The sequence below is a fragment of the Anopheles merus genome, chromosome 2L, assembly GCF_017562075.2.
Source record: "Anopheles merus strain MAF chromosome 2L, AmerM5.1, whole genome shotgun sequence".
Lineage (NCBI taxonomy): Eukaryota > Metazoa > Arthropoda > Insecta > Diptera > Culicidae > Anopheles > Anopheles merus.
In genome coordinates, this window is record NC_054083.1 from 30,646,686 (window position 1) to 30,672,792 (window position 26,107).

General features: G+C 42.3%; 2 protein-coding genes across 6 annotated transcripts in view; both read left to right on the forward strand.

Annotated features, from left to right (window-relative positions):
* Positions 1-592: 592 nt before the first annotated feature.
* On the forward strand, positions 593-3,745 carry LOC121592837 (juvenile hormone esterase-like). The gene is made up of 3 exons (XM_041914668.1): positions 593-717; positions 1,618-2,121; positions 2,194-3,745. The coding sequence occupies exons 1-3, from the start codon at positions 637-639 to the stop codon at positions 3,424-3,426; spliced, it is 1,818 nt and encodes a 605-aa protein (XP_041770602.1). The 5' UTR covers positions 593-636; the 3' UTR covers positions 3,427-3,745.
* A 3,102-nt stretch (positions 3,746-6,847) lies between these two features.
* Positions 6,848-26,107, forward strand: part of LOC121594920 — a 111,376-nt gene continuing 92,116 nt past the window's right edge. For 4 of the 5 annotated variants that reach the window (XM_041918748.1, XM_041918753.1, XM_041918751.1 and 1 more), the window contains exon 1: positions 6,848-7,027. The gene's annotated coding sequence lies outside the window, so the exon portion shown is untranslated. The other variant, XM_041918750.1, reaches the window with a different exon arrangement.

A 26,107-nucleotide genomic window follows, 5' to 3' on the forward strand; every position in this document is an offset into this window, starting at 1 on the left:
TGGTCATATAGATAAGCCAGCAAAGGGGTAAAACACACAGGGAAGTTTGCCTTTGTTTTTTTTTCGGTATGTGTACACCTTAATCGTAAGCCGTCGGTTTGGTCGTCGCTTCGGTTAATGCCAACCAACTCTACATCCAAAGCGTAACCAGGCAGGTGTTCGTAGAATCGATTCATGCCCAACCCGTTCGCACCCTGCGTCATCGGCCTATAAAAGCGGGTTGGGGCTTAAGCAATCGGTGTAGTCACCGGCGGCTCCAACAAAATCAGCCTCGTAATCGCTTGCACTTTGGCAAAGCCGGCCCGTTGGGTTGGGTGACATTGGCACACTGCGTCTTGGTTCTTGGTTCTTCTTCATGTTTCGTCAGCCAGCCCCGGCCACGGGCATACACGGCGAAGTACGCGCTAAGCAGCAATAATCGTATGCTAATGATCGTGTGCAGTTGCATCGCAAACTAATCGCTGCTAGCACGTCATCGACCCTTCTAATGAGGTGGCAGAGAGGGGGTGTGTCTGGCCGTTTTGTTCTTGTTTGGTTTGCGTGCTGGGGACATTTTTATAAAAAGATTCCTACTGCCCACTTGGGACAGTACAGTTGTGCGCACGGCAGCAGTAAGTTTAGTGATCGCGATCAAACATGGTGATGCGAAATGTTCGCAAGTATCCGGCAATGTCTCAGGGCGGTTTGGGCAGGGGACAGAGCGCTCAAGAGTACGACGTAAGTAAGAGGACGGTGGATATAGTGAAGGGGGAAATTGAAGTTTTGGTGAGAATTGGTTGAAATCGGTTTGTTTACTGAGAGTAGTTCCGAAATCAAATTCTTAGATTCGAATCAACCATGGTATCGGTATTGGAAATAGTTCCGGAGTTGGAACTGTAATCAATTCTAGAATCGGAATCGTTGACTGAGAGTAGGTCCGGGATCAGATTTTGGAATTGGAATCTGCCACGGTATCGGTATTGGAAATAGTTCCGGAGTTGGAACTGTAATCGATTCTGGAATCGGAATCGGAATCGGAATCGTTTACTGAGAATAGATCCGGGATCAGATTTCGGAGTCGAAATTGGAACTGGAATGGTAAACGATTCCGGAATCAGGATCAATTTCATATCGTAACACTTAACGTAACATAACACTTTTATACAACACATGCCCGCTTTGAAGCTGATTGGAAGCTGTGAAAAATAAATGTTCCGCTTCTATCGAATAGATTAAAAATAGTTGAAAGAAATTGGAAATTTGCGTGGAATTGTGACTTACCTTTGAAACATAGTTCAGTTGATCTCTAGGAAGATGGAACGTTTGTAAGTACGCTGGGTACTAATTAATGCCCAGTACGGAAAAAATTCCATTAATTTCCGAAACAAAACAACCTGAACCTGAAAAAAACAACTCTGAATTCGATCCTGGGGTCATTTCTGGAATCGATTCCCAAGTCAGTTCCAGAATCCATTCCAAAATCTTTTCCAGAGTCGATTTCGGAAACAGTTTCATAATCGATTACGAAATTGACTCCAAAATCGGAATAGATTCTGAACACGGAAACAGAATCGGGTAGTTCGGATACCACGCGTCAACCATCAGTCACGCAACCCCTAACGAATCCGTCATTTGCAGCCTTCCGCCCGCATCATGGTAAAAGTGCTGCAAGGTTCGATCTACGGCACCAAGGATCGTTTACCGAACGGAAAGCCATACTACTGCTTCAAAGGCATACCGTATGCTAAGCCACCGGTAGGGAAGCTACGCTTCGCTTCTCCCGAGCCGATCGATCGCTACCCGGTGTCCTATCTAGACTGTAGCCGCGAGCGGAGCAGCTGCCTGGGAAGGGATGTGATCACGCGCGAGATCACCGGCTCCGAGGATGGACTGTTTGTGAACGTGTACACGCCGGCCCTGGGCAGAGAGGTCAGTTCGACGGGGTCACCGCTCGCGCCGGTGATGGTGTTCTTTCACGGTGGTGGCATGACCGGGGGCAATGGGGATAGCAGCATGTACCTGCCGGACTATCTCGTGCAGGAAGGCGTCGTGGTGGTCACGGTGAACTATAGACTCGGTGTGCTTGGATTCCTCTGTCTACCGCAAGCGGGTATAGAAGGAAATGCTGGATTGAAGGATCAGGTAGGATGTAATACTGAAGCAATTGTGTAGTTATCTTACATCGTGCGGGCTTTCTTTGTTTCTCATTTCCAGCGCTTAGCACTTCAGTGGATCCGTCAGAACGTCTCCACATTTGGTGGCGATCCGAACAATGTCACACTGTTCGGTGCTAGCTCCGGTGGCAGCAACGTTCTGATGCATTGCTTTTCCGATCTCTCGCAACCGTACTTCCACAAGGCGATCGCCCAGAGCGCCACCATCTTTGCGGACCTAATCTACCAAACGGAGCCGGAAGAGCGGGCCCGCTCGCTGGCACGCATCTTCGGCTACGAGGGCAGCTCGGACGAGGGCGTCCTCGCGACGCTACGGGACGTCCCGGCGAGGCGTCTGTACGAAGCTCAGTTCCTGGTGCTTTCCGATCGCGAGCGTGAGTACGAACAGATCTTCCAGTTTCCCTTCACGGCCGTCATCGAGCGGGAACAGTCGGCCGATCCGGTGCTGGTGAAAACGCCCATGGAATATCTGCGCGAGCCGAATCGAATGCGCGTGCCGGTGCTGTGTGGGTACAACGATAAGGAGGGCATGCTGGAGCTGGTGGATATGATAAAGAACCTGTCGGTGTACAACGCACGGCCGGAGAAGTTTATCTGCCGCTCGTTCGATGTCGACTACTTTAGTCCGGCCGCACGGGCACTGGGTGAAGAGGTGAGGCGGCATTACTTTGGCGAAGCGTCGATTAGTCGTGCCAACCTGGACCGATTGGTCGATCTGCTTACCGATCGGTTCGTGGTCGGGTACTATGTGCTGTGCAAGCTGTGGAGCGAACATCAGACAGCGACACCACTGTACTCGTACCGCTTCGCTTACGAGGGATCGCTCAACAAGGGCAAGGAGTTGCTCAAGTTTCAACACCTACCGGGCGCCTGTCATATTGATGAGGTGTACTACCTGTTCAGCTCACCGCTGCTGCGCACGGAGATCCCACCGTCCGATCCGGCTTACCGCATGCGGCAGCTAATGGTACGCATGTGGACAAACTTTGCAAAGCACTCGAACCCAACGCCACCGACCGAGGATGAACCCGGTCTGCCATGGCGGTGGGAACCGATGCAAGCGGTCCCGGGGACGGATGGACAGCCGACAAACTATACCGTGTTTTCGATAGGCAAGGTGCTAACGATGAGTACGCTGCCGGAGCTGGAGCGAATGGGCAAGTTTCTGGAGGTGACAAAACGGTGCAACGGTACGATCGATAACTTCGTCATACCGCGCATCGATTCTCGGCCAACAACCGGTGGGCGGGAAAAGCAGCAGTCGATTGGTTAATGTTTGATTAATTTTGTACCGCGTTTGCACTTCCGCAATTGAAATGGTGTAATAAATTTATAATTAATACACAGTTCGTGGCCCGGTGTGATGCAGTGGTTCACTGTAGGAACCGAAATGAGATGGAATTGTGCTTTGCTCATGCAGTAGAAGGTAGGCATTAAAATAAACTGTAATTGCTATAGCAGTCGAGCAGTAAATTATGCCCCCCAAATGGTTTGAATGAAGTGTAAATTGCATCATTTTTTCATTTGTTGGATATCACTAGAATGTAGACTAATGTCCAACATTTGACGTGCAAAAATAAATCCGTGTCAAAGGACCAACAACTTTTTTAAAACTTTTTATTATGCCTTTTTTAAATAGTGTTTCATTATTTTTCATATTGTTGCTGTTACTTATGTGTTTTTTGGTTTTTTCTCCTTATTCGTATTTTTTTCTTTTTCTTCTCATTTTAATAATAGTAATAGTAATAATAATAATAATAATTATAATAATAATAATAATCATGATAATAATAATAATAATAATTATTATTATTATTATAATTAATAAAAATAATAATGATAATAATAATAATAATAACAATTTATTATTTATTATTTTTTTAATTTTTTTAGTTTAATTATTTATTATTATTATTATTATTATTATTATTATTATTATTACTATTATTTTTATTATGATTATTATGATTATTATTATTATTATTATTATTATTATTATTATTATTATTATTATTATTATTATTATTATTATTATTATTATTATTATTATATTATTATTATTATTATTATTATTATTATTATTATTATTATTATTATTATTATTATTATTATTATTGTTATTATTATTATTATTATTGTAACTTTTGTACATACTTGCTATTTGTTCCACTTTAGTACAATTCACCGCTATTGTACGATCAAATGTGTAAAAAAAATTGGACAAACCCCATGCTGTTGCACGTTCAACTGTTGCTTTCCACTGTGGGCCGAGCATTTGTTAGAGTGAAACGGAGCTCAAAAGCATTTGGGCCGTTTGGTGGAGGCTAAATAATTAACATGTCATTGACAGGTGTGTGCCGATCGTTGCGTACATAATTGCTTCCACCTGCCTTTACAACGGTGGCAGGTGCTCGTAGAACGCGACTGATGCTTACGAACGAACAGGAGTGTAAATGACTTAATTTTTGGTCTGGCCCACGTCTCTGCACGGGTTAGAAACAATGTGAAGTCGTTGCAATGTGGGGGGGGGGGAATCTTTAGCTTAATGAACCAAAAAAATAGCGCATAAAATTGTATGCTCACACTCTGATTCTTAATGCATCTCGCAGCTGGACTTGCTCCACTCCGCCAAGCATCCTCACTCGATCGAGCAAATAGCGGACAAACACAATTACGGTTCAGTGAATTAGCGAAAGCATCGAAACTCAAACTCATGCCGACGACGGTGTGGCGCGTTGGAAGTAATGAAGCGGCTGTTCTGGCCGCTTCCGCAGCGGAACTAATTACGGATTCATACAAGACATGAGCGAGCTTGAGTGAAACGGAATGACGAGGACGCTCCCGGTCTGGAAGCGTCTTATCCGGCGTTAAATAATGCACAAAGTTTCGAGTAATAATTGATTTGTTTTGCTGCTTCAATGATTCCAGCGGCTCCGGGGCTCGTTAGACACTGCCCCCGGGGGAGGGTTTGGGTGCGTGTCTTATCTGTGTGTGCAAACCTTTAACGCTTGAGTGGATATTGGAATCATCAGCAGGATTGAGTGCAGCTAGTGGGAAGCATTTAGTCAATTTTTTTTGTTTTATTTTTCTCTGTTCTGTTGTAGTTGCTGTTAAGTTTAACTCAAACTGTGAACAAAGTAATGTCTCAGAAAGCCTTACGCGTGGGCGAACAATTACAAGAAAAATGTTTTGACTCCGGTGAAGCATGGCCTGCTTCGGTCAATTAGTCGGTTCATAATTTATCCGCGCGCTGTAGCCCCGTGCCTTTCGTGCGGTTGCCATCCCACCCGGTTCGTAGCATGCGGGGTGGGTTTTTCGTTGATGTTTAATATTTACATACGAGCAAATATGCTACGCGTGGCACTGTACGTATGCGCGCTTGTGTGTGTGTATGTGTCATAAAAGTGTGACAAATGACCTGAAACTAAAAAAAGAAGCAATATTACTAAAAAGGCTGTTACTTCTATTCCCTTTGCTGTACCCATCGGTGCACATTCCCGTGAATCGGTAAAACGAGCGTACGGCGAACCGGTTCACTCTTGGTTGGGGAGAGACAGAGCGAATCGATTTGACTGCCAGAGAAACGGGTAGCGCGACCGACCCGTGTGCAGAGAAGTGTTGCGAAATGATAAATATTTAATAAAATAATCAAAAGTTCGGAGAGCGTGTGAAGCAGCCATTCGGCCAGCTGTTGTTGGCTCGTGCTCCGCTGGCAGCGAGATGAGCGTGAGCTTTACCGGCGCATGAGAAGCGAGTGAGGTGGCGCTGTGTCCCTCACGAAAGGGATGGGGAAGTTAGTTAAAGAATTATATTACTAGAAATGTGTTGTTCTAGAGGTGTGATAATTTTTTCATAAACAAAGCACAAAAAAAAAGATTTATTTTATAATAAATTTAATTCAGAGCAAAGTGTGAAATATTTGGAAAAAAAGAAAATATTTCATGAGCAACAAGGCGTCTCCATTTCCTGGAGTATTCTCCGCTCAAGGATAATGAACTAGATAGTTCTTGAAATATTTAATATTAAATGTAATATTGTGAGGATTAGTAATAGCAGCGTAATATCATTCTTTGAAAGATTTGCTGTGATTTATCTGATCAAATTAGACCGCTTGTAAAACACTGTAGGAATTTGTCCAAGTTTTTGCGAAAAAAAATATTTTAGATTATTTAATACTTATTTGATGATGATGTTGAAATATCTGCAATTATTAAAAATTTGATAGTTTAAATCGTTATAACTAAAATCAGATTAATTAAATAATGCAATGAAAAGTTAAAAGCAGTGCTCTTCACGATTTCCATTTGATTAAGACAATTCATAAATAAAAGACTATTTAAATTTAAATAACCAAAAAATTATTAAAAAAATTAATTGACACTAATCAGTTTTTGCAATAATTCGAATCATCACAACTATGATTCAATCGTCTAATATCCTAATATATTTTCGTCGTTGCGAAAAAAAAACCTTCACCCGTGAGCAAACTCACCTCATCACCGGCAGCGTGAGAAGCACGGAGTGCTCTTCTCACCAAAGCGTTCACCATCGCTACGCTCCAAGCCGTTGTTTTTATGCTGAGTTTCCCCCGTACAGCCCCGTTGCCAGTTCCCCTCCCGGTTCAGTCCATCTTCGGATACATGTTCGATCGGTTCGGTGTACGGTCGGCGCTCGGGGCCGCCGCTACTCGGGCGCTCGAGGACGGATAAAACACACTTTTCACAGCATCGAACCGTTCAGTTCTGGTTTGGTCGCGCATCCCTTCAGAACGGGCCAGTGCGTACGTTGCTTGTTGGCGTTTTGTGTGTGAATGTGTGTATTTCGCTGCTTGTCTCCGTGGTCGACGTACATCGGTACATCGGGTGTTGTGTTCGGTAGGTCGTGAGGGAGTGTGAATAGGGCAAAAGAGAGAGAAAGAGAGAGGAAGAGGAAAAACACAGTGCGGGAACTAACACACGACCAGACACGTCCCGTCAGTGTCAGGTTCAATAAAGTGTGCCCGATATGTTTAACAGGCTGGTGGAGGAGGACACAGGAGATAGCTGAGAGGAGGCCTCCCTTTCATTTTTGATGGTGAGAATGAATTCAATGCCTTAACGCACCGCAAGGCTTCAACAGGCGTTTTTTCCGATGGGTATGTTGGGGTTGTGTGTGATTGTGTATGAAAAAACGGGGGAAAACGAGTGTCTGAAGCGAATATGTGTATGCAAATATGTTTTACATGGCTTTGGTAGACCGGGACGGGCCATCGTTTGAAGTGATTGTGCATCGGTGTGTGTTACAGTGATAAAGAAGGTGAAAGAGAGAGAGAATAGGCCCACACCGGTACTTGATGGTACGTGTGAGTCTATTGTGTGTAAGTGCATGTGTCGGTGTTTCGAAGTGAAAACGAAAACATATGAAAGCACCCCATGAGCAACACGGGAAGCCGTATGCCGTTCACTCCATCCCACCAGCCCAGCAATCCAGCTGAGGCTTTCGCTAGAGAGTGTGCAACACATATCGCCTCTTCAACACCGCCGAAGGCACGCCGACACAAGAAGGAAGCATTTGGAGGGACACAGCACGGAAAGGGGAAGATCAATTACTCACCACAGGCGAAGAATCCCGCTGCAACAACATCGAGTACGAGTCAATTAATTAAAAAAAAAGTACCACCCACCCCGGCGGCCGCTGAACGTTGCCGATAGTGTGTAAGTGTTGTCTTCCACCCGCCTGGGCCCTTATATTGACCCTCGCTGTTATTTATTAGTGGCAACTTCCGTTCCTCTGGCAACTCCCATCCACAAAACAGCCATTTTTCCGCTATCCGTTTTTTTACGTACCCTTATGACGGTGTATCTCTTTTGTGTCGTCTCGAACATTGGCGGCCCCGTTCGGCAGCCGATCCGATAAGACTTATCGATTGCAGCACCTGTACTGGGGAAGACAAGGGAGAAGGAATAAAGAGGAAAATAGAAAGATAGATCACCCCCAAAATACCTTCATTAGTGGGTAAGGCTTTCAAGTGGGTCATCCTGTCCCTCCCCCCCATCCATCCTTCCCAAATCGCAACCGGCAAGTACTACGATGGAACGATGGGCTTTGAAGCAGTTCGATGACACCTGCCGATCAAAGAAAGGGATGTATGGTGAAATTTAGTCAATAGAGAGAAAAAAAATGGGAATAAAGCGATGTGGGGCTCAGCTGAGTGGACAGCAAAAAAGGGGGAACAAAAAGGGGCGACAAAAAAAACTGGTTCGAAAAGGATCGAACCCAGTGAAGCAGTTTTTAATTAAACTGTTTCACCAAACAACCGATACAAAGGAACTGCCCTTCGGGGTATGGGGCAGCGGACAAGTGGCATTAAATTTAGCTTTCATCCATGGCACGGTGGGAAGCCACAGTGGCAGATTGGTTTTTATTCGTTATGTTAGGGGGGGGGGGGGGGGGGGGGTGAGATAGATAGAAATGTCCACGGGAAATTGTAAAATGGTTGCAATTGTTCCCCGGGAAGCGGCATTGTTCTATACGAGCCGCTTTGTGTTGTAGATGGAAGAATGGAAGTTCAACTCTTGTTCTCCTCGGGAGTCGTTTTCGCTGCATCCTGTTCGCAGTATAAGACACTCACTACTTCAACGGCTAATGACCCGCCACGTGGATGCACTGGAAAGGCGTTTGGAGTGGGCGAGCAAGGCAGCTAATAAAGTGTAGAGGTAGAGGTGGTAATTAATTACAACTAGGTTGCTCTTTGAGCCGTTCTTATGGGGCGGCGATGCTGTTGGGAAGGGAAAGCCATAAGACGGAAGTTTTCAATGCTTCTTTGCTGTAGGCTAGTTCGCAGAGAAACGAAAACACAACAAAGACGCTCTGTACGGAGGTAGCCCTTAGAGAACTGCGAACAAAAGGTCAATGAAAGATGCTGGAACTAGCAGCTGCCCAGCGTATTCATTCGGAGCAAAGCATTGTCCGTGTGATGAAAGGACATGCACCACAGAGAATGGATAACATTTCTTTAATAAAGCCAACAAATATTACCGTAAGAGCTTTCGTTCGGTGTGTTTTGTGTGTGTGGAATAGAAAGAGCTTTTTCTCGTGCCTTCGGGGTTTGGTGAAAGTATTGTACGAAACGTTTTGGTCAGGAGGTAAGTGGAAGGAAAAGTTGACATTTTGTATAGGGTTGGGTTGAAAAGATCTGTCGTTTGAATTGAATCTTACTCAGTAAGAGCTAGCTGTTTTTCATGGCAGCAGTTCTAATGGATTTCAAATTCAATTTAAAGCATTTTTCCATGAATCAATTACAGCCTAGCTTGTGATGGAAGAACTCAAACTTGTTTGAATTGACTTAGATCCACCAGTAATATTACAATCCACAATTCTATGCTCAAATCATGATCGGAATCAACAGCTTTAAATTAAAGCTTTATTTCCATTATTTAATGAAATGCTTTTATTCAAAATCTTCCTCCAGCAACGACATTCCAAGGAAATGAGCTTGTTTTGTACATTGCACTGTAATACACCATCTCCCTTCATGCATATTAAACCGATTGGTGACGGGTGGAAACAGAAACTCCCTTTGATGAAATGATAAGACGACGATCAACAACAGCATCATTTGCATACCACAAAGAAAGCCATTATAATTAAAGGAGTGTAACAGTGAGATGGTACGCTTCAACTGTAGCGTATAATGTAGCATGGAAATTCCGTCGCTATCGTCAGACAAATGGGCACAGAGAAAGAGTATCATCCCATACGTCTTCATCTTTATGGCTTAAAACCGTCTTAAGGAACGCATCAGCGACCGTGTCAGTACACGAGAGCAAAAATTGATAATCCAATGTGTTGTAAATAAAACGCGCACCGGGGAAAGCCTGCGAAAAGGTAATCTGTGACGATATTTGCTCTTGTTCGTGCTGTTGTTTCGCGGAGGCTGAGATGTTTCTTTGCTCGTTAAAATCATGGAATCTGATTTTTCCCCCATTTCACTCCGCCCTGGTAACATGATCGTGGTTTTTGCTTCCTTGTGCCTCTGTTCGTGCTTGTGGTGTTCCGTTTTGAGCAGGATTCCCTTACGTCGTAAGGCCCACCGAACCACACAATCATTCAACAATGTTTTCTGTTAACATTTACATACATGTTTCTGTTTTCCTGCCTGGCGAGAGAGCAAAGTCACTGGTGACCGTCAATAAATTGTGCTACACAATCGCACCTGCAGAACGATGCGCAACGGTCGTGCATGCGTATGGTTTGGTGCGCTATTAATAAACATACGCGTGCAGACAGGGCAGACTGGGCCTGTTGCCGTTTTTCTTTTCCTCTTCTCTGCGAAACGGTTCCGATGCAATCAGCATCATTAAGATATTAAGCGAGCGCGTGTTGGTGGACAACGGTCGCACGGGACGTTTGCGGCTTTTGGAGGGGCGAGCACCCTCTAAATGAATCATAAAAATCATGATTGCGCCCATTACTGCAACACTCGGGTGAAATTGCAAGTGAGGGGAGAAGGAGGAGTGAAACTAAAATTAAAAGTATTTTAAGTCTTCGATGCCGCCGTGCCGTGCGGAGCAATTAAACCCGATGTTCGTTTGAAGCGGATGTATAAAGAGAGAGAGAAGAAAGTGAATGGAAAAGGTGGAATGGAAAGAAGTTTCACTACACTTGAAACATGAAGTAGAGAGAGAGAGAAAAAGAGAGAGAGAGAGAGAGAGAGAGGGAGAGAGAGAAAGAGGGAGAGGGAGTGTAGATTAGTGGGTAATGAGAAGGATGAAAAGACTTGCTAGATGGGATGCATTATACTATCTTGTATTAAGTAGTGTTGGGTTTCATGAATCTTTCGTTGAAATTCATTCCTACGAATCTTCTGTGATGATTGAATCGAATCTCGAGTTGAATCTTCAAAGATTCATGAATTTCTAAAGATTCACAAATCTTCAAAGATTCAAGTTATCGAGTCGAGTCGCTTCTCTTCGGAGGTTGCTTACAGACTGAGTTTATTCTACCAAAAATATCCATTACATATGTGTTTCACGCATACTTCTAATTAGATCTAACACTATCAACGCAATACTACTTAACGCTATATCTAATAACCTATACAAATACTAATAAGATATTTACAACGTGGTAACTGCCCCATCCTTCTAGTGTTGATTCTCCTGAATCAACTTTAGAGCCAAAAAAAAAATCGGTATATAGTTATTTGGAGATGATTAAGTTTTTGACATTTGTTTTGTGTATTTTAAAGTTATTTTCATTTTGAACAGTGACACGTTTGTCATCTTGCACGAAATTCCTCTTAAATATGGGCTTTTCTTTCCCCTTGAAGACTTTATCTTTTACAAAGATTTCTTGCCCTACTTCTAACTGCGGAGGTACTTGCCTTAGTTTATTATGAGTTTTTTGTTGCTTGCTTTGAGCTTGTTTCAATTGTACAATTACCTCATCATAAATCCTATTTCTAACTTCGTCAATTTCTTCAACGGATGCTGGATTTTGAGAAATACCTAAAAGGATTTCTTTTGGAGTTTTCTTAGTTACACTATGTATAGTGTCGTTGTATTTTCCTACTACTATCGCCATACGCCTTTTAGTTGAGTAGTTAGGTTGCAGACGTTTTTGTATGCGATACATTTCGGTAATCGTAGAATGGAAGCGTTCTACTTGACCATTAACCTCAGATTTATTGCTTGGTGTGATGTAAGCTGTTATATTAAGGTCTAGCATTATCCCTCGAATTTCTGCTGATAGAAAAGATTTCTCGTTATCCGTTACTACAATAGATGGAATTATATATGATGTAATTGTTTGTTCGAAAGCTTTTCTAATATGAATCGTTTGTTTTGATTTAATGGGGATCATTCTTCCAAATTTCGAAAATTTATCAACACTTGAAAGAAAGCTTTCCCCGTCTATCTGGTATATGTCCAAGTGCAAAATCTCAAAAGGATGGTTTGGTATAGGTGTTTCCTGCAATTGTACTTTCAATGGTCGCCTATCATATTTGCATGTATTGCACGCATCGCAAACTTTAATGAAATTTCTAATTTTTTGTGTCATTTTGGGAAAATAAAATTTCCTCAAAATTTTACGTTTGTTTTCCTCTATGCCTCGATGGGCCCTTTCGTGTTCAACTTGTATAATGTTTTCTTGTTCTTCTGTGTTCGTAATATCCTTCAAAATATTTTGCGTGAAACGTATCTTATACATTCTTGTGCTTGAATATTCTTTGAAGATATTTTGAAATTTTCCTAGGATTTCTTCTGAACAATTCAAACCGGTTAATTTATTAGGAATGAAGTATTTCTTAATAATATCCGTAAGAGACTGTTCTGTAAAATTGTGCATTCTAATTATTACTTTTTGAACCCGGGAAAAGGATAGGAAACTAGAATATCCTCATTAGCATCCTTCTCTAACACTATTTGAAGCTTGAAAGCGTTAAGAGGAGCTTCTGTACATTCAATCATGTCTGAGCTGTCTTCTTCAGCAGAATGCTGAGTTGACGTTAGGCTAAATATCTGAACGCGACTGAGCGCGTCGGCAACCACGTTATTTTTACCAGGTGTATACACCATTTCGTAGTCGTGTTCCTCTAAGTAAGATTTCCAGCGCTTTAGTTTGGTATTGACGTTTTTTGACGATAGTGAAAATGTTAGAGGCTGATGGTCTGTTATGATTTTAAACTTTTGACCGTAGATGTAGTTTCGAAAAACTTTCAGCGACCAATAAATTGCTAACATCTCTTTTTCAGTCGCTGAAAAATTTTCTTCTCTTTTGTTAAGCGTTCGCGAGGCAAAATGTATTGGTTTATCCTTCCCCACTTCACCTTGACTGAGCACGGCGCCTATGGCGTAGTTAGAGGCATCAGTTGTTATCAGAAAGGGTTTGTCGAAGTCTGGGTACGTAAGAATATCGTTTCCCGATATTACCTGTTTCATACTTTCGAAACATTTTAACTCTTCTGATGTAAGTTCGATTGGTGAAGAATCAGAATTATTTTTTCCTCGTAAATGGTTAGACAAGGGTTTAGTTAGATCAGCATACCCTTTGATAAACCGTCGATAGTAGCCGACCATGCCTAAAAAACTTCTTAATTCCTTTGTGTTAGTTGGTTTTGGCCAGTTTTTTATGGTCAATATCTTAGCTTGGTTAGGTCTTATTCCATCCAACGTAATTATATAACCGAGATATTCCACACTTTGACAAAGAAATTTCGATTTTTGTAGCTGAACTTTAAGATTCGCTTCTTCCAAAGTGGACAAAATTACTTTTAAGTTGTGGATATGTTCGGTTAAATTGCGTCCAAAAACCACAAGATCGTCTATGTAGACATAGCAAATTTTTCCTATGTGTTCACGAAACACATCGTCTATTGCACGTTGGAAAATGGCTGGCGCATTTTTCAAGCCAAATGGCATTCGTAAAAACTCATACTTTCCGCTATTAACAGAGAATGCTGTTTTTTCTATGTCGAGATCATTGACCTTAATTTGATGGAAACTAGAAGCAAGGTCGAGTGTAGTGAAATATTTATTCCCACCTAACTGGTCAAGAATATTTTGTATGTCTGGGATAGGGTATTTTTCAGAGATGGTTTTCTGATTAAGACGCCTATAATCGATCACTAATCGTAACTTTTTCTCTCCGTCAGAACATTCACTGTTTCCCTTTTTTTGAACGACCCAAAGTGGCGAGTTCCAGGCGGATCGTGAAGGACGAATAATACCGTCCGCTAACATCTTTGAAATTTGCTGTTCCACTTCGTTTTTATAAGCGACGGGGTAGGGATAGCTTTTTTGGTACACCGGTGCATCATCTGTGGTTCTTATTCGACATTCGACATTAGTGGTACACGTCAGCTTTGAGTCTGTATCGTGAAAAGCATGACTGTGTTGGTTAAGAACTGTAACGAGAGATTCTCGCTCTTCTCTTGTTAGGTGTGCGATGTGTGTGTTAGATTCTACGTCAAGTATCTGATCGATTGTCACACTACTATACTCACGACACATTTTTTTCGGATAATAGAAATGCAGTGGTATTTTATACTTGCTATTGTCCGGCTTTGTGAGTTCGATCTCTCGGGCACGTGTAATTAAATTGATATTGTGTGCAAATACTATTTCAGTCCCAATTATGCCATCAAAAAAGTCGTGAAAGTTGTACACCACAAATTTATATTTTGTTTCTAGCACTGGAGAGAAAATATCAAGAAAAACTACTTGCGAAGCACTTCCTATCCCGGCAACACTTTTAAACTGTTTTGTTTCACTTCTAACTGTTTCACTCCCTATCACATTTGCCCACTTCTCCGAAATAATGTTTATATTTGCACCACTATCGACTAGGAGTTTAATAAAACCATGTTCTGTAGGCACTTTAATAAACGGCAACACTAACCCAGTGTTTTTTACCTTGACAGGCTGTTGGTATTGGAGCCTGTCCCAAAAAAAGTTGGGCTACACTGAGCTGCCGTGCTATCATTCTCTTGGTGAGCGTAAGCTTGAGCCGGCCGGTTTTGATAATGCAAATGTGTACGCATGGTACGATCTACTTCCATCGGCTCTTGACGCGTGTGCGTTTCGCTCGGTATTGGTGCGTGCGGTTTTTGTTTCGGAGGGAACTTTTGTGTTGGTAGGAAACCTTGTGCCGATGTACCTTTTCGTAATTTTTCGAGCTCTACACAAAGTTCATATGCCTTATTCAAGCTGTCTGGCGCAGCTGTTTTAACTAATATTCCTAAGTCACTATTTAATCCCCTTATAAAACTATCTACGGCTTTATCTTTAAAATAATCTAAAAACGCATGGTTAGGAGAATTATACTTAACATTATTTTGAATGTGGTTTGTAATAAATGTAAGAAGTTCGTTCACTCTACCGAAGTATAATTCGATATTTTCATAGTTCTTACGCTTAATTGTAGTAAGTTCGTAATCTAAACTCATCAAATCACGACGATCACTGAACTTCTTCACCAACACTTCTTTGATTGCTGACCAATCAAATCCTACATTACTGGCATGTAAAGCGTCCGATGCCGCACCAATTATTTTTCTACGCACTGTACGTTCTATTATTCCAAATTGCGTCGGGCAATTTGCAAATGCGGAATAGTAGTTGTATATTCCGTCGACATCCTCAACCCAGGTGTTGAGATGTTTCGGGTTACCGTCAAATTCCGGCAACATTTTAAGGATGTCAGGGACCTGTCCCATTTGTATGAAGAATTTCATTTCTTCTTGGCGTTGTTCCATTTTTTTTTCTAACTAGATTCTAACTAGGTAGACGTAGATTACAAAAAAAAATGATCGAACGGTCTTTCACGATGAATAAATTAGTGCACCTATTCGCGCTACAACACCGCAAATCACCAGTTGGAAGGCAATAGCTCTAAGGCTGGGTGTCGTATTCTCTGGTTGAACAAAGACAGCTATAGGTAGCTTCACTCCAGTACTAGGAGCTTATACGTTTACTAATTTTTTTCTTTTAATTCGGGCGCCAGTTATCGAGTCGAGTCGCTTCTCTTCGGAGGTTGCTTACAGACTGAGTTTATTCTACCAAAAATATCCATTACATATGTGTTTCACGCATACTTCTAATTAGATCTAACACTATCAACGCAATACTACTTAACGCTATATCTAATAACCTATACAAATACTAATAAGATATTTACAACGTGGTAACTTTCATGAATTTTAAAAGATTCGTGAATCTAAAAATATTCAGGAATCTCAAAAGATTCATATTCAAAGATTCTTGAATCAATAAGATTCATAAATCCATTTAAATTCATATGTTTCCAGGGTTTTATGAATCGTTAGAGTATGTACGATGATTTTCAAAATATTTAATTTGCCCAATCCCACCTAAATTATACTCGGCGTGAGTTCAATCCTCGCTTTAACCGTCTCCCCGTAGCAAAACAAACTATCCGGCTTCGTGGTATCGCCAAGAAGTCTCGAAAGCCTGTATAGGCTGACATGACCATGTAGAATAATAAAAGAAGAAGAATATGAAAAAGCGAATTCAAGCTCCATGAAAGTTTAGAAATTTAAGAATCCCTTTACATTCACGAATCTTTCGAGATATAAGAATGTTTTGAAATTTATGAATCTTTCGAAATTCACGAATCATTCGAAATTCACGAATCTTTCGATATTCAAGAATCTTATCAATCGAGATTCAGATGCATTGAATCATTTCAAAGATTCATTCTGATTCATGAATATGAATCAGATTAACCCAACACTAGCATTAAGCCGTCATGTGCTGTATCAATGTACGAATATTTATAATATTTAAACTAATTGCTGATCACCTTTATCGTCACATGTTTAGTAGTGTTTGTTTAAAATTAAAGCAGCCAATCATCTAATTTATATGACTCATAGATCTGATCTTTAATCTAAAATGACTAAATGATCACTCTGTATCATGGCAGCATACGATTTGAGCAACATAATAGTAAAAAGCTAGAAAGCATTACCCTTTTTCATTTAGCATTGAACGTTTTTCTAACCAGCTGATCTGCAAAATCTTTCAAAGTAGATATTGGAGTTTACAGATAAAACGAGAGAGTAGTGAAATCACTATTTTGTATGTTTTTATTTAAAAAAAAAAAAACAGAATTTTGCATGACAGCAAATGAAATATTGCGACATAAAAGTGTCCAATTCACGACCAAACGACTTCTGCAAGTTTTGCGATAAAGCGCCTTTTAACTACATTCACTAAATTTTCCCGTTCATGATAATTGCTGCGTCAACAGCGACTGCACTTTGATAAAGTTTTCCTAACCTTTCCCATCTCTCTTTCCACGTACTACGTGTAGTGCGTCCGTGTAAACTGTCGTGCACAAAAAGAAACATTAATTTTAGTAATTTCGCAGATTAAGCACGTGCTATTTCGCTGCTCCCTTTCTCCTGCTACTGTTGCTACTGTTGCTACTGTTGCCGTTTAACCTGCGAGTTCCAGTTCCAGTTAATCTTCACTTCAAACAGTACGGAGCGTAACGATGCAAAACTTTATCCATTAGCGCATCGCTCCAATACGAAACTCCCGCTAGACGCTGCCACCGACACAGACGAGGTGCGCACGGTATCGTAGGTCGGTGGTCAACAATTTGTCAATGGTAAAGTTGCCTATGGGTAAGCTTAGCGCCGGCACGACCACGGACTGACCGTGCCGACTGTGCCTTGCCCAGAACGCAGTGCAGCGCACCGCTCATAAACTCGTAAACGGAATTGGATTCCATTTCCAACACAATAAACTCATAATCTTACAACTTGCTCTGGTGAGGAGAGGAAGCGGACCGTTTGGAATGAAAAAGAAAGATCCGATCTTTCGATCTTCTTTTGTCAAGAGCCTGCCAGCCCCTGTATTGCCCGAGCCAAAAAGGGAAAGTGTAATCTTTGTGCTCCGTTTGGCAACGATCCAACACCAGCCGTGCGCCGGGTGGTTTTTATGGATTTTTTGTTGATCTTGGTGGAAGTTATTCCTCTGCGAAACATACACACACTCACAGTCACACGTATTCAGCTTCCTGATACTTGAAATGTGCTTGTTTGTGTTCGGCAGAGTGCAAACAAGATTGGATTGTATGTAGCCAAGTAGCGGCAACAGCAGCAGTAGCAGCAGCAGCAGCAGCACCAGTAGCAACACATCAAAACTCTGTGCATAAGGTGGTTACATGTGCCCCGTTGCTATATTTACTCTACCAAGGCGCGCTTTCCATCATCATCATCATCATCATCATCTTTATCGTGCTCACAGTAGGCGAGCCCGAGCAGCATGATACAAAAACAAGATAATCCTCCGGCCTGCATTCCCCGACCCCGACGGAACCGAGTAACACCCGCCAATGCAATGTGGTTCGACGCCCATCTCCACGCTCCGTTTTATTCTTTGTCCCGTGTTTGAAGCACCGAATCGGTACTGCACGAGTGATGGGCCAAATATTAAAGCATCGGACAGTTTGATCCTTGCGTGGGTCGATCGGGACGATCTGCCCGCGCCAGCTCGTGAAGTGTAACGATGCGCTACCAGAACGGTAACAGGCGACCCAAAGCGCCATTTGCAACCGTCAGTTCAATTTTATTATGGTAATAAAAATGTATTTTCGCACATTTGCCGCACCCCGGCGGTGGTGCCCCCGTGCCTCGTGCAATTGTTTCTCGCCCGCCGTTCTTGGGCTACTGCGCGGTTTTCCAACGCACAGTACTCCATAGTGCCGAATAGTGCTGAGGAAGCGTTTTGCAGACAAGCATTTGCAGGGGAATGGGAATGAAGTGGGAGGGAAGCTCAATCGACCTGTTTGTTGTGTTATGTGAGGAGCGAAGGGTGCGAGAGGGGTTAAATGATGCTTTTCATAACGATCGAGAGGCAGAATCGGGTCGTTTGTCTGATTTCATCACGGCCCCGAAGGTAACGGCGGTGGCCGTTTTCTGGTAGCAGGAGCAGCAGCAGCAGCAGCAGCATTGGTTTATGACAACACCGTTACTGGCGGGGACGACGATGTAGTGTCGGATGCACCCGAAATAAATCCATCCGATTTGGTTGTTAGCGAGTGCGTGGTACCGGTGCAGCGTATTGTGGCGCGGAAAGGCAAACACACACAGTGAGTGACAAGAAAAATGGAACACAGTTTTGTGCTTTTTTAAATTGAAAATCATTCGAAATTAATTGTAAATAAAATTTTATCACAAAAGTACAGGTTTAAGAAAACAAACGACCTTACGTGAGTTTTAAAAGATGTTCAAAAAGTTATTTTCACAGTATTCAATTAATAGAAACAAATTTCTCGTGCAACCGCTTACAATCAGTTCGAAATACTGTTTTGAGCATAAAATAGCGATTCATTTTAACCACCATTGGTTGGGCTTTTACGATGCTAGCCAGCAGTTTTATATGGAGTTTCACACTTGGTGGTTGATAGCTGGCTCAGTATTTCTGCCTGAAAAACATGTAAAAAAAACCAGATTCAGCTTATGAAGGATTGTTTTTTTTTTATTAAAGATTAATATTGTGTCAATAAAGGTTAAAAATTATTTTCATCGACTTTTTCAAGTTTAATAAAAGTGCTATAATATATTTCCAACAGTAAAAAAGTACAGAAACAATTTTGAAATGCCTTTTTTTTGTAAGAAAAATGGCTTAAATCCAATATGACGAAACGTCACTATCAAATTAATACAACCCGGATGATGTTATTTGTTCTACTGACAGGCTAACATTTTAGCTTATTGGCTGGTTGTTTTTGAGCACCCACAAGGAGAATTAAAATAATTAATATTAAAATATTGATTAAAATTATTGTTTATTTATTAATATTTTTAAACTAAGTCCTTTCTATTGAAGTATACCATAAATTTTCTATATTTTTTTTTTTTGGATAATTTACAAACTGGACGGATATCTCCAATCAACACAGCTATTCAATATTGCTAGTACCGTATAAAAGTTGAAGAAATTTTAATGAAACTGTGTTGTTAATGATTGCATACATTTGAACGCAATGTACGTTATAATTGCCATTTAATTGCAAGAACCAAAATTTTACTCTTTTATATTGTCTGCCAAATGTTCCCAATTGTCGCTGTGGCCCACTGTGACCACTGTGCCACTAAATCTTTTTCCACCGGCGACGGATTCCGCATCTGGGTCGTGATGCATTTTTCTACGCACTTTCTATCGCAACGGTGGGGAGAACGTGATAAAACCGAGCTGGTGTAACGTCTGGCACAACGAGACAAGGATGAAGAACGAAATAAGCGACTGCTGCTGCTGCTGCTGCTGCTGCTACTGCCACCGTCTGGCAATGATAGTTCGACAACATAACAGTACCATTAAGCAGTTGTGCCTGCTGTCAATAGAATAAATTTTACATTTAACCCACTTTTGCATCCTTCAGCTGCAGCGGTATGGTATGGTGGCCCTTTTTGCCCGAATGGGAAGGCTGGGAAGAGCAGGGAGGCAAACCATCAGAGTTGTATTTACACAACCGATAGGGCGCTCGGCGAATCGTGAATGCGAGCACATCTCGCCGGGATGAATTTACCCGACGTGCCCCGGCCCGATGCACGGTGCATTTAGACGTACAGAGCAAGCGAGGGGAAAATGTGCAATATCGTCACCGTCGTTTACGTTTTTCAATCACTGGCCAAACCTCTAGCCTTCCCTCCTCGAGGAAGCAGAAACAGTGTGAAACGTGAAATGGCTTCCCTTTTGTGACTGTCGGTATGGCCTGGAGGTATGCGCTGATTGTGGGACGGGGAGATATTTTTCCCTCTCCGAATTGAGATGGGATTTCCGATTCTGAAACTGTTTGCTTCTAGGTATTGAGGGTTGTGTGTGTATATTTTATGTTGGCACACACACAAAAATAAAATAAAACGATACAATCACGCCTTACCAGGTTATTCGTTAGAGCTGTGCCTGTGTGCCGCTTGCATGCGGTGGGAGCCCGAACAGTTGTGGGAAATTTATTCGAGCGCTAAATTGTGCCACTAAACCGTGCCTGCGTTTCGCCGCACAGTGGAGCTTCTTTGCCTCTGCAGGGCAACACATTTGCCAGCTGATCGGTTTGGGGTGTTTCCGGTGGAAACAGAGAGGGAGAGAGAGCTTGCGAGTGTCGAGAAAACCAACAACTTCATACAATCATCCAAGTTAGATGAAAGTGCTGAGGCAACGTGAAATAAAACAGAAAAAAAAACGAACAAAGAGTAAGGAGGCCTTTTAAAAAGTGCTGCTCTGAAAGAAAAGTTTTTTTTTCTGTTGGTCCGTTATTGACGATTAGAAACGGAGGCTGCCAGTACATGGAAGGAAACATTAACAAGAAGGGCAGGGGAGCAATGAAAAGGGAAGGACACCATCTTCAACCACCCACGGCGAGATGAGCGTATCATAGCGATGATGATAAGTTTTATTGGTCGCTCTAATTGAGTGGAAAGTTTGTTCGGGGTTTTGTTTGGAGCCGGCCATCCTCCCCGGAAAGGCCAGTCGCTTTGTGATGCTGGCCACTGATCCTCGGACGCTCTCTTTGTGTGTCTCTGTTTGATTGTGTGTGTGTGTGTTCATAGCAGATGGCAAAAGAGGAACGTTCGTAGTGGTCAAACCGGGGGTGGTTGTTTGAGGCGGGTACCGGCCAGCAACGGATACTTAGTGTGCTATAAATGCTCATACTCACATACAAACACACAGCTACACAAACCATGGTTTCTATTGTGTTGTGCTGCCAAGCTTAAACCGACCGGTACGGGCATGAAGTGGAAATGCGAGCTCTAATGGGTTATGAATTTGATACTGCATAATGCATTTTGTGTTTGTTTTTTGCTGTGGATGTGTCTTATTTGCTGCAGCATGTGTCGAAATGCGGAAAGGGAGCGATAAATTTGCTCTCATGCCATTACACACGAAGTCTGTGGTGTGAAGGTCAAGGAAATGGTTGGTTGGTTGGTTGAAATTTCGTTTCCATTGCTGTGCAGCGATCGATACGAACCAGGCGTCTCCATCTGGCACAGAGGGGGATTTGTAGCTTGAGATTGTAAATTTCGTTTTCAAATTGGATTCCTTTTCATGGCAGGTCTTTAAATATGTTTTACTAATATTGGTCTAGTATTGCATTATTACTTTCGGCCCAATTGTTCCCATTCAAAAGAGACCGATTGTGACCCAATGTAGATTTAAAGTAGACGCCCAGTACTTTGTAAAGTTCATGTGTCGCTTTCTAGTGAAGCTAAATCACTTAAAAATTATAAATTCCATTTGCTTTTAGTGCAATAGGTAGCTTTGAAATGAAACAGTAGCTTCACAGTAACAATAAATGAACTTACGATCGTACTCACCTAGTTTTACAGCTGCGGCTAAGGCTGGAAGAGCTACCCTATATAAAGATACTCACAAATAAAATGGGTGCTGTACCTGTGCCTTGCGTGCGAGTGGAACGCAGCTCACAGCAGCACTAGAACTGTCAACTGCAAATTTATGAAGAGCAACGACGCTAAGAGCACCCAAACGGGGCTAGCGATGCCAACCATTAAAACCATAACTCGGCTCGGGAAGTTTAATGCGATAGCGTGAGAGTGCTCTGTTGCGCTGGTGGTGTTGGTGCTGCTGGGGCTACTCAACTTATAATAGTAGATTGTAGTTTTTTCAACCAGGTCGTAAAACTGTGGAAAGAGGGTCTATCGAGAGCAAACGAGCGGAGGATAAGGAGATACTCCTTCATACAGTACCCCGTTGTCTGCATTATCTGCACCGGAAAGAGGAAAGCTTAAGATGGCAATGTATGATGTGAAACGGGCATCCTTTACGACAGGTAGCGAGAGATTTCCATCAAGAATGTTTCACTTTATGTGCTCAGTTTTAATGTGAGGCTGCATGTGTGTGTGTGTGTTTGCATAGGGGGAGAAAGTTTTAATTTATAGCAGCGGGGAAAGATAAACGATAGCTGAAATTAATTACATTTAAACCAGCGTGGTACGTTGTTTTTTCCTCGTAAATCCTTTCACTGTACAATTAAAATACAGCTTAAACACAGTCACTTTTATCATGCTTACAAAAGTCATTGAATTCTAACCTTTAGCCTACACAAATCAAAGCTTTCATGCCTCGCTGGTAGTGATTTAACTAATTTATCACTTCCAAACCTACACAAAACCACGCCACCGCATGTGAAAGGTGGGATTGCTAGAGTGTGTGGGGGCGTCCCAAAAATCACTTCCCTCCGGCACTTCGGTTCTGCCTCATAAATCGTTTAATTTAACGACAAGCTTTTCGGGAAAGTTTTACCACCAGGGTTTAAACCCTTAAACCGTACCCGCAGACGCACACACACACAGCGTGGAAGAGAGAGAGAGAGAGAGAGAGAGAGAGAGAGAGAGAGAGAGAGAGAGAGAGAGAGAGAGAGAGAGAGAGAGAGAGAGAGAGAGAGAGAGAGAGAGAGAGAGAGAGAGAGAGAGAGTCATAAATTGGAAGCCACCCAGTCTTTCGGCGTTTGAGATGGGACAGTTTTGGCAAAAGATTATCGATGACATTGATGACTTTCGGCTCTGGTTCTGGAGCAGCATGGTTGCATCGAGCGCTATCGAGAAAGTTAGTAACAGTATGTGCGTGTGTGTGCGTGTATGGCATCAATCATAGCGGTGGCAAAGGAAATTGCTTCACATATATCACCATTGTGAAGATTCTGCTTGAGCTTTTGAGGAAGGATTTTTGGAGAGTGAATCAGCGTCTTCCTTACCCCGACGAAGATGATGCTGATGATGATGCGGCAAATATGACATCGTTCTATTTAAGGCGGGGAACACTCGGCGAGACACACGAAGCAACCTCATCAACACTCGCTCTTCACGGCCGCACGAAGATGTGCGACGAAGATTGGCAGCTGTTACGGGCCTTCGATTTGTCACGTGCAGCACAAGGCCCAATGTTCTGCACGAGTTAACCTTTTCTTCGCATAACATATTCAGAGTCAACCAGCACCACGGCTGCAAGGCTCGTTCGGTTATGATGCTGCTTGTCTGCCAGTATGCCAAGCAAGCGAAAGAGTTCATTAAGAAGATTATTCGCTCAACCTACCTTGCCGAGCCAATCAAGTCTTTCGTGCGTTCGATGAAAGGTTGATACGGCATGGAGAGAATTGAAATCAATTGCCATTCGAGGCGGAAATATACACACACACATACTCGGAGCCAGATATCCAGTTCCGCATAACGTTCCATCGTTTTTCGGGTTGGGCTCTATGTGTATGATTGGTTCGGGTTGGAAGTACCGCTGCACCAGCCGAACCTTCACCGAACTGCTCGAAACCGGGAAAGAGTGAGGAAAATGATGAGACATCAAAAATTCATCGCAAAATATTAAAACAAACGCAGAACTCAACACTAGCGCAAAAAGCACCGTGACCTTCGAAGCCTTCATGCGGCTAGCTTTTGCTTTGGCAGCCATGAAGCATGAAGCAACCATCGCCCGGGATCGTTTTGATGGCAGGGCACGGCGAATGAGTGCCGGCGGTTCATCTGCTCTGTTTTGCCCTCTACCCGACAATGCCCCTCCTCAGTTCCGTCCAGCGTGTATTGTGATTGTAGTAAATTGTGATTTTCCTTTGGCGATGAAGCTGCTTCGGCTGCTTTCTGCGTTTATTCTCATCGCACACACACACACAATTCGCCTTTTCTGCCGCCCGCCTTTGTTGACAGCAAATTTAGGGGCCCGAGATTCGTTTCGGGTGGTGACATTTCACTGTGCCGCCAACGCTCAGAACGCCATTGGATGCTTTTTCGGAAACGGAATCACGTTACGTTACGATGCCTGCCTTTGTGATTGGGAAGAAATTATGAATTTTTATGTAGCGTGTCGTGTGCTTTTGCTTGAGTGCCAGAGCGGTAGGTGGGAGCGAACGGTGAGGAAAAGGGTGGTAAGGCGGGCGAGTGGGTGATTTGCAATTTGTCAAGATTGTGGCAGTATGTACAGTGAAGGTATGTGTGTACACTTGCGATGGGAATGTGTACGTATGAGGAAAATTTATTGGTATGATTAAAATAAATCAAACCCGATGACTGTGTATTAGCTTGAACTGCTCGTACTTGTTTTTTTTTACATTTATTTTAGCTTTGTATAATATTAACGAGCTAAAATGATGTATTTTTGATATACCACTGAAGAAGACCGCCTTCAATGACCTTCTTAGTTCCGCTCAATTTGTCTGGGAGTCCCTTTGGCACGGGTGTCCCCTTGCAAAGGAAAAAGCGACCGACAAAGCTCACTGCATTCAAAACACAACACAACAGACAAATCAATTTCCGGTGGCTTTTCAGACTCGGACTAGTTGAATGACAAAAAAACTGGGCACACCCTTCGCTTGGAGCTTGGTGTTTCCATTGAGCATACCGACATGCTTGCTCGTTATGATCACTCGAAACGACACAAACACAAACAAACAGACAGTAACTGTGTTTTTTTTTGTTGCTGTAAACGGCTTACAGAACCACTTGTGGGCAGGAAGGATATTCATTATTAATTCGTAAGAAGCTAAGAAACAGAGCGGACTAGTGCGGGGACGGGAGTTTGCAGTTAACGAACGGAAAACGGGTTTGAATATTGATTTTTCATTTCCACGAATATGTATCCACCAGTAACAGTGGGGATGGCGTTTTAGCAACGAGCAGCCTTTGCTGTATATCGATAGACTGGGGGCTAATCCTTCCACAAAGATATCGGGAGCACCACACAAACGGAAACCCCAACATGGAAGGCAAGAGTTAATAGTTTTGTTTCATGCTCTTTTTTTGTTTGAATTTACAGCTCTAAAGATAGTTTAGGAAGATAGCGGGCTTGGTGGCGGGCTGATCGTTCAAGGGAATACGGTTGGTGAAGGTCGAAGCTGTAGATAATTTTTATAGCCCCATTAGGATAATTCCGTGTTGATAGTATGGGGCTTTTAACACGTTTCAACCTACCGTTTTGAGTCGATGAAGCTTTTTTTTTATTGAAAAGTGAAATAATGAAGGATGTTTGAGTGTGTTTAGGCAGTTTCATGCCGAAGTTACACCCTGATTAATGTTAAAAAAAGTCATAGCTGGGTCAGTTTAATCAAATAAAATATAGCTATGAAACGAAAAAACAATACTGAAATGTAAAGTTAATGCTATAGTAAATGAGGTTAAATGAGGTATTGTCATAGCATTTTTACCAAATAAAGATTATATAAAAATAACATAAATTTTATAAAAAAAACTGTGAAACTGGATTTTCTTCTTCCTCAAGTCCGTGTTACAGCTCCAGTGAAATAGAACTTGAAATTTGGTGTTTTTGGCGATAATTCATTATATGTTAATCAGAATATGGCTCAGGAAATTATATTCCACAATTATCTAAACACTAAAACAAATTAAAATAATTAATTGAATGCATTTGAGATACTTTGCTTTGTTCAAGGCAAAAAAAAATGGTCAGCGAGGAATCACAAAG